Here is a 13,084-nt window from a genome sequence, read left to right as displayed (position 1 = left end):
CTTATGAGTCATCGTTCACTCCATGTAATCTTCATATACATAAAAATGTCAAACATGTTTTGCGTAAGGTTTGAACCCTTGACCTTGAGTTTAAACATTAAACGTACCTTTTACCACTAAGTTATTAGATGTTTGATGTTACCATCACAAAAATAAATATATAAGTAAATTTGAAGGTAATTAATGTACTAACCCGACACATAGCACAAGCCCAAAAACTAGTTATCAACATTAATATCCAACAAATTTATATGTGAACGCATATTTCATTTTGTATATATCCTAAAAGATCTAGTATAATTTCCTATCAATGAGACATGAGATTGTCTAAGAATTTGAGCATTACGTGTATGTTTTTCGGATACTCCAAATAGAAGTTATAACTAGTGTGTTCCCCGGGCGATACCTCGGGTTTCTACTTTAAATAATATAATTTGATTTTAGTATGAATAATTGTTACTTTGAACTATTTTATCTCCTTAAAAATTATTTGGTATCCAACTAAAATGTTTTTTCCATCACGATCTAGTGAAAGTATAAAAATAGTTGCAAGAGTTATTACATAGTACTCGTAATAAACATTCATTATTTCAAGTTATATATATATTTATTTGGAGTAAAAATCAAATCAAGTAGTTGGCTAAGATGGTAAGATTTCTACCTTACATCTTGGTGCTCTCATGTTCAAGCCTTGCCATGTGAATTTTTGTATGCATATTCCTTGCTAAGTTGATGACGTGTCATGTTTCTAGTGAAAGAGAGTTCCACGTGTCATGTATACTTTGTTAGAAACACCTTTTAATATATAGTATAGATAGATAATTTGTTCGAAAATGTGACATTATTACGAAGTTCATGGAAAAGAGAAAGAATGGAAGATCAGAGATTAACTAGTTAGTGGTCCGGGCGATGCCCCGGAGTGTTGCATATAGTTCGAGTTTTTTTAATCACTTCAAATTCACCGATAAATTTCTTTATATACGCAGTTTGACAACAATATGAATTTCATTACATATGTAGTTTAAGAATAAAATTGGTTAACCAACTACCACTAAACTAAGTGTTTGGGTAATTTTGCATTATTTCTGTATGTTTTTATTTTTTGTACCTATATGCATGACTTGAAGAAAATTTTGAATTACAATTGTATATTAAGTTACAAAGCCGAAATACATTTTGGAGGAAAAAAACACATTTGATTAGCTAAAAGAAAGCGCAACAATATTCTTTTCTATTATTTTCTCTATTAAATTTATGGTTTTATGTTTGATCTAAATACATCTCTAGGAAAGATATATAAATGATTCGATTTTTTTTTATAATATGACTCGATTAGTAAATGAATAAAATTAAGAAACATTTTGTTACCATAACTTATTATTCAATACATAAATTTGGGTATTAATTTAAAGGTTTACGTGTTCATAAGTATGAAGTCTTTTTTAATTGTTTTAGAGTCATAAGTTATATCATTGGAGTGACGGTTAAGACTTTGCATTAACATGTAAGAGGTCATGAGGTCGAGGATGGATAACAACATTTTTTTATGAGGAAGCAATAAACGATGTGTGCGTATGACATGGCACTGCTACGCCATTTACTTGCCAAGTCATCCTGACACATGGAGCAATGTCATGGAATGCCGTGGAGTTTTAAAATATATATATATATATATATATATATATATATATATATATATATATATATATATATATATATATATATATATATATATATATAGATAAATTAGTGCCAAGCTATCAGACTGAGATATTTGCATCCCAATATTCTTTACCAACGGGATACCGTAAAAATAAATTTAAATGATGTACAATAAATATTGTAAACCGGAATAAAAGTTAACTCAAAATTTTAAAAGTTACGCTTATATATGTAAAAGTTGTCTATTTTTTAGTGATATTTTTTTTCATTTTAATAGAAATTATTTATTCAAAATCACTAATAATGTATAAAATTAATCATTTAACCATTTAAAATGTTTATATATCAACTTTTTTTTATAATATTAAAAATATATTAAAAATTACAAAAAAAAGGTAAAAGTTATAAAAAAAATTGGATAAAAGTTATCATGGTTTACAATAAATTCATTATACACCTTTTGCGTGCAAAATCTTTTGACATTTATTTGTTTTATTTGACATATATTATTTTGCTAGAAGCTGTCTACGTAGAAAGTAGCAAGATTCTGACAGATTTTGTTCAAATAATAAGTGAATTGTTATACCACGCCCTAAGTCTAAACAAAAATGCCCTAATTTACTATGAACTTCCCATTGTACCCTTACTAATCTCTTTCCAAATTACCTTCCCCTTCACCTCTTTTACCGACTCTCTCCTCATACTGTGTTTTTTTTTCTTTCTCTTCACTCTCACTCCTCACCTTCACTGATACTTCGGCCGGCACCACCGTTATTATCCACCGTATTCGCCGCTGCCCGACCTTCGGAATTCCCTTAATTGTTCACGTTCTCTCCTCTTCAAAGATTTAACTGTTTCGATTGAATCCGATGCTCGTACCCACCACAACATACTATATTTCGAAGCCCCAAAGATACAATTTTGCCATGATTGGTTTGAGTCTGTGCAATTCATATTAACAATAGTGAAGAATGAAACTAGCGCTGATCTAGTCTTGCCCTAGGGTAAGGCTCTTTAGATGTAGTTTTATCAATGTTTCGACTCAATTAACCTTGGTCTTCTCTCCGACACTGACTGGTTTTAGGCTAGAATAAGACTAGAGTTGATCTTGTCTTGCCCGAGCAACGTCCATGGGATGTCAATGTGATAGACTGAGTAATCTGAGTTTTACCCCTGGTATGCCCTAAGTGGAATTCAAATTCACTCCATGGGCTACACTCTTTCTTAGTGAGTCTCTGCCATGGGCTACACTAAGACGATTTCAGTCTACCCCATGAGCTACACTCACTTAGATGTAGTCTCGCCCTATTTTTCTCAAAAACGTACAAAATTTCACAAGCTGACATTACCTCGTGAACAATAGTTGTTGTGCGGCCGTCGTCTTCAACCATGCGAGTTACCTATTTAGATCCGGCGAGGGGGGTTGACAACTTGACATTGTGATTGTTCTCCTTACACGTGATAGAAATTGTGGGTGTAATTGATCATTGAAGAAATTTAAACTTAAATTATGGAAGAATCAAGCATTTTCAAGAGAGAGAAAGAGGATGAGTGAAGAACATTTCATCGGATGAGGGAGGTCGAACACATTTGTCGAAGACACCCCATAAACTATGGTGGTGGTGATTATGGATGAAGTGGTGGTGGGTAGTTGGTTGGGTGAGAAAAAAGAGATGGTAAAAGATTATAGAGAGGTAAGATAAAAAAAATGTAAAAAAGGTATGGTAAATGAGTAAGGGTAAAACAGGAAAGAGTAGTGAAAAATAGGGCGTTTTTGTGTATTTGTAGGGCGATGAATAACAACCCCCAATAATAATGAAGTTTAATTAGGTTCTACTCGTATAAAGTCACTAACTTTTTTTTGTGTTTGCAAATTGCAACACTCAACGTACATTAGAGGATAGGAAGTAGCGGCCTTCTCTTCCTTCACGAAAACAAACATGGATGACGCAAGTGATTACAATTTTAGCTTGTTAAAGTGATCGACAATGTAAAGAGATCAGTTCAACTTAGGGGTGGCAATCAGGTTCGGGTTGACCTGTTTACATAAACGGGTCATCATCCCCAACCTGAACCCCACCTGTTTACATAAATTCAAACCCAGACCTGATCTGTTTTAAAGCAACAAATTATTTTGGAATAATCTAAATTTAAAACATTAAAAGTAACCACATGTGATTGTAGATATTTGCAAGTGGAGTTCAACTACGTCTGATTAAGAATAATATTAAGTGCCTTATGTGAAAAATGAAAATTAATGAAAAGTAAAAAGTTTCTCAAATAATCATCCGACCTTTTAGCTTCCTCTTCTGCCCTTTCTGTCACCATTTTGCCAAAATGACTAAACTAAACCATTGATTCGACAATGCTAAACTAGAACCCTAGAATATGATTAAAGACCTTAAATAAAATTTGAGAGTGGATACCCCGCGTTAGAAATGAGAGTTGAAAGATGAGAGGGAGGGGGGGGGGGGGGGGTGTAAACTCAATGGAGAGATGTAGAGGAGGTGAGTAGCGGCGGTAAAAATGAAGTATTTCTTTTAGGGTTTCACTTATAGTCTTATATATCATTGCATTATATTGGGCTTGACCTATAGTGGAAAATCAAAGTTACTCCGTATACATTAATGTCTTTAACGGATCGATTTCAGGTTGATCCGACCTGAACATAACCAATCGGGTTAGGCAGGTTATTTTTCGGGTTGAGATTTTCATCCTTAACCTAACCCATTTAATTTCAGGTCGGGTTCGTGTCGACCCATTTAATTAAACGGGTTGAAAATCTCAACCCAAACCTGCTATTTTCAGGTCTGGTTCAGGTCGGGTTATCAGGTCGGGTCAGCTTTTGCCAGCCCTAGTTTAACTCCTTTGTCCTCTTTTTGTGATATTTTAATGCCTTGATTTTTGAGGCAAACCACCTTTATTATCATCACGAAGGAACATACATCGACTATTTTTCGATTTTGTTTCTAGCAAAATATGCTTGGATTTATAATCCATTACTCCATTGTGACACTGGATTTATAGATATATTCGACTCTCTTATAGCACGGATGGGGGTGATAGTGAGCGAATACAACTCTTCATAGCCATCTTATGGGATTTATGGGTGATATGGAATGCAAGGGTGCTTAATAATCATCATGGGCATGCTCAATTTCTTCTTCAGAATATTAACCAAGATCTCCAAATCCTATCTTCCTTCAAAAAATCATGTATATCCATTCATAGCCATCATGATAATCTGGATTTGCCAAACCTACCTCCACCAGGGTTCTACTAAGTAGCAATAGGAAAAAATGTCATTCGTTCAGATAACTCTATTACTTACTTCCCAGGAACTATAATTAGAAATAGATGGATCATGGGATAACCCAACGCGACAATTAGGAGTCGGATGGACGGCTTCGAGTGTGGATAGAATTGAAGAAGACGCAGGGGGCAATTTTGGGGTTGTAAATTCAGCTATGCATGCAGAGGCGATCGCTTGCCTTCTTGCTTTACGAAGGGCTACCAACCTTAACTTGCAATCGATCTAGATTCACAGGAACTCAAAGAACTTGCACTAGTAGAAAACTGCTCATTTGCGTCGCACTTTTAGGTGTATTTGTGTCACACATTGGTGTGACGCAACTGGCCGCGACGCAAATGACAAAAGTCATTTGTGTTGCACTTTTGTGTGACGCAAATAAGAGTCATTTACATTGCACTTTTACCTAATGTGCGACGCAAATGAATTTTTTCAAAAAACAGCGAGTAACATTTGTGTCGGAATTTCACCTAATGTATTAAGAGGTTCAGCTCAAATGAAGCAAGCCCATTCTCACTTAGGCCCTTTTTATCTTGTATTTTCTGGTGTTTCCCTTTCTTGTTTTTTAGTCAATATATTGTTGTTTTCTTCTATTTGTAAGCAAGGTTAATCTGGTCTTTTGTAGTACTAGGTTAGCCACCACAAATGATTGGAATTGTGGTATTTAAGACAAAGGTTGTAAGGGTAGCAGTCAAGCAAGAATAACAAAAATACTTGGGCTCCAAGTTTCAATCTTTCTCTTCCTCTCTTTCCTAAAACAATTTCTGCAACTCACTACATTTCGTTGATGAAAATCTTCATGGTATCAGAGCTGTAGGAGTTCAGAACATTGAGAATCAGAGTGAAGTTTGTAAGAGTGAAGTTATTCATAAGAAATCACCTTAAAGTTTCCATCTTTATAGCCACAAAGTGAGTGAATCTGAGTGAAAACACTTTCTGTAGCTATGGGATCAAGGTATAATTTTTCAGGTATGCAGAACCCCTTGTTTATCCATCCATCTGATGGACCTCTCTCCATTAGTGTGACCAAGCTGCAAGGTGCTGCTGACTATAGAGCGTGGAGAAGGTCATTTGAGATACAACTCTCATCCAAAAGAAAGCTTGGATTTGTCAATGGAACTGTGACAAGGAGCACTGAGGATGACACCAACGCAACTCAGTGGGACACTTGCAATGATCTGGTAACTTGCTGGCTTCACACTAATGTTTCTGATTCCATTAAAAATTATATTCTGTTTATTAAGAATGCTCATGAGGCATGGAAACAATTAGAAAAAAGATTTATGCTTTCTAATGGATCTAGAAAATATAAGCTTAGCAAAGACCTGTTTAATCTGAAACAAAATGGTAGGAAAATAGATGAATATTACACTGCTATGTGTAGTCTTTGGGATGAGATTGAATCAATGAACATTCTGCCTATGCTCACAACTGTTGCACAAGATGTGACATCTGTAATGAAAGCCATTGAGACTCAGAAAGAAGAAGCAAAATTGTTTCAGTTTCTGAATGGACTTGATGATATCTATAGTCCACAGAGAAGCCAACTGCTTATGCAATCACCTTTACCATCTGTTGAGTCTGCATGTGCAGTGATACAGCAAGAAGAAACTCAAAGAGATGTACTGATTCAAAATGGTAGCTTTGACAGTGACACCTCTGCTATGTATAGCAAAGGTAGTGTGAGTACAGATAGAACTGTAACCTGCATTGCTTGTGGAATCAAAGGTCACACCAGTGAAAGGTGTTGGACTGTTGTGGGATATCCTAAATGGCATTACAAGTATAACAAGAAGGCTGGAAACAAGGCTGAAAACAAAAACCAGTTCTCTGGAACAAGGTGGTCAGGTAACAAGGGAGCCACCTCGAGTGGTGAGAAATCAGCCAATATAGCACAAGGGATGAGTGAAAAAGATGATGAGATTGTTTTCTCAAGACAACAGTTGGAAAAGTTGCTAAAATTGATACCTCAAAGTGCAGTGACAACACTTAATGTCATGTAACATTCATAAACTGATGATGAGTTGGATAATGCTTTCTCTGGAATGATGACATGTTTCAGTGCAAAGTGTGATGAATGGATAATGGACTCAAGTGCATCTGATCACATGACAGAACCCTAGACTTGCTGACAAATGTGAGAAAAGCACCATCAAATCTCACAATCAACTTGCCAACTGGTGCAAGGGAAATGATAACTCACTATGGTTACATCACTCTGTCAAATGGTCTTGAGATGATGAATGTGTTGTATGTGCCTCAATTTAAACACAACCTGATGTCCATCCATAAGTTGGCCAAAGACAATCTTTGTGATGTAATTTTCTCACCTAGGACATGTACAGTTGTAGATTCTTTGACAAAAGAACTCATAGGAAAAGGTGAAATGAAGCATGGTCTATACTATTTAAAAGGACCTGATGATGAAACAAGAAGAATAGTTGGAAATGCAAGGTCTGGAACTAACTTGTATGATCTCTGGCATCATAGATTGGGTCATGCACCTAAGTCAAAACTCAAATATATCACTTGTGTCCAACCTTATCTGAAGGATAAAACTCATACATGCATAACTTGTCCTATGTCTAAGTTCACCAAGCTGCATTTCTCACTGAGTGACTCTAATGCTGCTCAACCATTTGAGTTGATACATATTTATCTCTGGGGACCTTACAGAGTATTAGCAAGAGGGAAATATACATATTTCATGATAATTGTGGATGATTTCTCAAGAATGACCTGGCTGTACCTGCAAAAGCTCAAATTTGAGTCTTTTGAAACAATAGAGATGTTCAGTAACTATGTGAATACTCAGTACAATAAAAAGATCAAAGTTGTCAGGTCAGAACTTGAGTTCGATGATGAGGAATGTAAATTGTTCTTTGCAAAGATGGGAATCATTCACCAAACTTCTTGTGTAAAGAGACCTCAACAGAATGCAAGGGTTGAAAGAAAGCATAGACATGTTCTGGAAGTGAGCAGAGCTCTGAGGTTTCAAGCAAACTTACCTCTGAAATACTGGAGTGAGTGTGCATTGACTGCTGTACATCTGATAAATAGACTTCCCACACCAGTTTTGCACAACAAAACTCCTTATGAGGCTCTGGACAACTCACCTCCAAACTATGATCACTTAAGAGTGTTTGGTTGCTTAAGCTTTGCCACAAATCCAGACCAAACTGGTGACAAATTTGAACCAAGGGGTGTGCCTTGTGTTTTTCTAGGGTATCCTGCAACTCAAAAAGGATATAGGCTTCTAAATCTCTTGAACATGTCTCAATTTGTATCAAGAGATGTAAAATTTCATGAGGACATCTTTCCTTTGCACAAAGAATGTGTGGCAAGCTACATGAAACCTCTTCCTGTTCAAATGCCAATACAACATGATTTTTCAGATGACATAATAGAGTACAGTGATGACCATGATGATGACTAACACAAGCTCAAACACAAACCCAAACATAGAGCCCCACACACAAACACATCAGCCAAATGAACCAGTGTTTCCACCACCTCTAAGAAGGTCTACAAGACCAACAAAACCACCCACTTGGATGGAACACTATGTGAATCCATCTATGAGACCCTCAGCCAATTTTATCAATGTGACTCAATTTCCCTTGGATAAACAATTCAGCTGTTTCTTGTCTACAATAATAAGAACTAGGGGTGTGCACCGGTCCATGACCGGACCGGACCGGACCGGAACCGGATAGACCGGCGGACCAGAATTTTCGAATTTCGTGGACCGAGGACCGGACCGGTAACATTCCGGTCCGGTCCGGTCTTGGACCGAAAAATTCCGGGCCGGTCCGGTTTTTGACCGGTTTGGACCGGTTCTTAAATATTGCAGTTTAAGATGTTAAATTGAATTGTTTCACCCTTTTTTTTATACAACCTTATACCCATCACATCACAATATACGATTAATATAAAGGGCCTTAAAACCAATGGCCAATTAAAACATCCAAATCAAATAGTTTAGAAAAATAATCAAGTTCGAACTTACAATAATGTCTCTACGATAAATCTCACCAAGTACTAATTTTTCAACCAAAATTAATAACAAGAGTTCAATAAAAATAAATTCATTGTTTTCTCCTCTAAGCACAAGAAATCATATAAAGGAGTCGACGAACACAACTTCTTCATCATCATCCAAATTGTTATTTTCAAAATATGTGAATAAGAGAAAATATATTATTAGTGAAAAATAAAATTATACGATTTTCAATATAAAAAGAAATAAAGAAACTTATCATTACCTTTTTCAAGTTCCTCGAGCTCTCTTATGCTCTCTTCAATATCGATTGTTGATGATCCCGTAGGTCGAAGCCAATCTTGTGAACAAATAAGAGCTTGTACCCTCTTTCAAAAATATGAAATCCATAAACAACATGTTAAATATTAACTCATAATTAAAATGGTATAAAAAATTGTACTTATGAAATGAAAAGTTATGCATTACCTTAGGAGCCAATGAGCTCCTAAACTGATCAAGATGACGACCTCCTGCACTAAAGGCGGATTCCGATGCAACTGTAGACAATGGAATAGCTAATATGTCTCGTGCCATGCGTGAAACAATAGGAAAACGATGCCCATTAATACGCCACCAACACAAAGCATCCATATCTTCTTCCTCTGCTCCTAATTGTTCATGTAAGTACCTTTCTAGCTCACTCCTTACGTATCCACTTGACCCTTTCAACCTTTTAGCTCTATCTTTAAGACTTTTCATGTAGTCACCCCCACCTCCCACATGGTTATTCTCGTTTGAATCAATTACCATAGAATCATTGGTTTGCACACTTTGAGGAATAAAAGAAGAATACAAGCTCCTATACTCATCAAATAAAGAGAAAACAAAATTCTTCACCTCACTAGCAAGCATTGTGCCTCTTTCCTTACCATACATGTCGGTAAGTGTCAACTCAACAACTTCAAATTTAGAATGAGGATCAAGTATTGCAGCAACATAAATCAACATATTCATTTTCTCCACATTTCCCCAGTACTTATCATTCTTCTTTTTCATTGAAATGGCCATAGCTTTAAAATTTTTGTCCGGGCTTTTCTCCCACTTATTCAACATATCATATATTGTGGAAATCTCAAACAAACCTTTATTACTGGTCACATAATGAGAACCAGAAATGCGACGAGTTAAAAGGTAAAATCCATTCAAAAATACAACTAACCTCTCCACATTTTTCCAATCATCAATTTCAGGGGGCCTTTGATTTTCCTTCAAACCTATCCCGTCAGGTAAAGATAAACCATTAAATACACGTTGAAATTTTATAGCCGTGTCCAACATTGTAAAAGTGGAGTTCCATCGAGTGGGAACTGAAGGAAATAGTGCCCTTGGTCCAAGTATGCATATAATATTAAGTCTAATAGATGCGGTTCAGTATTAATTAACAAGTTAATAATTCAGTGAGATCAAGTGAGCTGAATGCCTGACTAGAGGCCGCTTCAGTTCAAGTGGAATTAATTATATTAATCCACAGCTTACTCTTGACTGAACCCGTAGGGTCACACAAATAGTACGTAAACTGATCAAGTATTTAATGGCATTAAATACTCCATCTATGGATATTCAGAATCGACGGATCTTGGTTTCAGTGGGAGCTGAGATCGTCACAGGCAAGAAATGAATACTCCGGAAACGATGATATTGCCGGAAACGAAAATATGGAGCGTATCGGAAATATAAATATTATCCAAGTCGTAGATGTTGCCGGAAACGGAAACATGGTACGTATCGGAAAATATTATCGGAAATGGAAATATTGCCGGAATCGGAAATATTGCCGGAAACGGAAATATTGTCAGAATCGGAAATATTATCGGATTCGGAAAATAATTCCGGAAACGGAAATATTAAATATTTGTTCGAAACGGAAATTAATTCCGGAATCGAAAATATTAAATATTTTTCGTATCGGAAATAAATTCCGGAATCGGAAATTTAATCGGAAGCGTATCGTACGAATTAGCATCGGACGAGGCCTGCCAGACGAAGGCCCAGCACGAAGCCGGGCCATCGCCCAGCAAGCCATGCGCGCCACACGAATAGCCAAGGCCACGCCAGGCCCAGCAGGCCGTGGCAGCGCGCGCAGCGCGCGAAGTGGGCTGCAGCTCGCGTGGGCCAAGCGGCCGTGTGGGCTGTGCGCGGGCATGGCCTGCACGCTTGCGGGTCATGCTCGTGTAGTGTTTGTGTTCACATACGAAACCTAAAAAGTATGGGATTTGTTTAACGATTAAATTCCTAATCCTAAAAGATAAATTAATTAAATAAGAATTCTACTAGGATTCTAATTTAATTAATTCGTATCCTAGTAGGATTCGATTACTTATTCCATGGTCTATAAATATGAGTTAAGGGCTCATAATTTATATCGAGTATTCAAGGATTCAAAGTGATTTTTGAGAGCAAAAATCAGTCACACAATTGCCTACAAGTTGCCGAAAATTCCAAGTACCTTAAGGGCGATTCTAGTTGATCAAGCTTAAGGCGGATCCGGACGTGCTGTGGACTATATACGGAGGGACGACACTTGGTGTCCTAAAGAATTGTTCTTGTTCGGTTCGGGCGCAGCTAGGGAGGGCACGCAACAAAGTGTATGCATCTAAACTATGCTAAATGATTATGTGTAAATAATATGCTTTCCTGGCTTTATGGTTTTTCCGCATGATTTATGTTTTGTCATATGAATCATAACCTAACAGGAACATCAAAAGACAAGGAAGATTTGATGTCTATGTTTGCTTTTTGAACAAGGTCTTTAAACCTTTATGTTCTTGCAGGAGAATTCTTAACAAACTTAACAGCATTTCGAACCCTATCAATGCACACTCCATTCTCTATAATGCCATCCCACACAATAAGATTAATAATATGAGCAATGCATCTAATATGAAGAAATTTTCCATCACTAACACATCCAGTTCGTTGCACCATTCTTCTTAAGTGAGCACAAGCAACATCATTAGAACTAGCATTATCAACAGTGACAGTAAAAAGTTTGTCCTCAATACCCCAAGTTTCCAAACAATGCTCTACTGCTTTTCCAATAGCCTCACCCTTATGACTAGAAATTGGACAAAAATTTATGATTTTTTTATGCAATTTCCAATCATTGTCAATGAAATGAGCTGTGAGACACATGTAATTAATTCTCTGAATTGAAGTCCATGTATCAGTTGTCACACAAATTTTTTGACAATTCTTAAACATATTTTTTAACTTTGTCTTTTCAGTAGAATAGAGCTGAAAACAATCACGTGCAATAGTGGTACGTGATGGAATATGAAATCTAGGACAAGCAATACTCATCATGTACTTAAAGCCAACTTTCTCAACAAATCTAAAAGGAAGCTCGTCAACAATAATCATACGAACTACTACTTCTCTAAGTTCTTTCAAATTAACTGTTCCATATTTTAGTTTTCCATCACCATCCTCGTCGTCCTTGTCTCCATCCCCAGGTTGAAAATACAATTCAGTTTGCGTTCCTTTACCCTTATCTTTGTTCATAGGATTACCAAGACACCTTTCTGAATGATACTTAAGATTTTTTGTTCCGTTAGTATTAGGATCAGCACCAAAATGTTTATCACAAAACTTACACTCGGCTCGTATAGTTCCATCTTCTATGTACTCAATATAGTAATCCCAAAAGGTTGCCTTCTTCTTACCTTTTCTAACCACATATTCACGTCCCTCTGTTAGCTTCTTTTCCAGAGGTACGGACTTACCACTACAAAGAAAGGGGTTATTAACGACGGGAAATCCCGTCATAAAAGACCATTTACGACGGGATTGCCCGTCGCGAGCCCGTCCTAGAAAGGGGGCGTCGTAATTGCCTTTTCCCGTCGCGAAAGGCCAATTACGACGGGTTAAATTCCCGTCGCGAAAGACCAATTACGATGGGCTAAATTCCCGTCGCGAAAGGCCAAATACGACGGGACATAATCCCGTCGCAAAAGGCCGATTACGACGGGCTAAATTCCCGTCGCGAATGAGTAGATAGCCCTATCGTAGTTTAACCACTGACATACTTATTAATAGAGATAGAATCAATAGGTAGTAAAACAAGCAAATAT

General features: G+C 36.7%; 1 protein-coding gene across 1 annotated transcript; it reads right to left on the bottom strand.

Annotated features, from left to right (window-relative positions):
* Window positions 1-11,771: 11,771 nt before the first annotated feature.
* On the bottom strand, window positions 11,772-12,779 carry LOC110786293 (zinc finger BED domain-containing protein RICESLEEPER 2-like). Its single transcript, XM_021990839.1, has one exon. It carries the CDS (start codon window positions 12,777-12,779, stop codon window positions 11,772-11,774), a length of 1,008 nt encoding a protein of 335 aa, XP_021846531.1.
* Window positions 12,780-13,084: the final 305 nt, after the last annotated feature.

Source organism: Spinacia oleracea, chromosome 3 (assembly GCF_020520425.1).
Source record: "Spinacia oleracea cultivar Varoflay chromosome 3, BTI_SOV_V1, whole genome shotgun sequence".
NCBI lineage: Eukaryota > Viridiplantae > Streptophyta > Magnoliopsida > Caryophyllales > Amaranthaceae > Spinacia > Spinacia oleracea.
The sequence above is the reverse complement of the archived record's forward strand: the minus strand, read 5'-3'. Positions and strand labels throughout refer to the sequence as shown.

Coding starts and splice junctions, on each gene's coding strand:
- LOC110786293 (XM_021990839.1), bottom strand. CDS start 12,779: ATGACGGGATTTCCCGTCGTTAATAACCCCTTTCTTTGTAGTGGTAAG.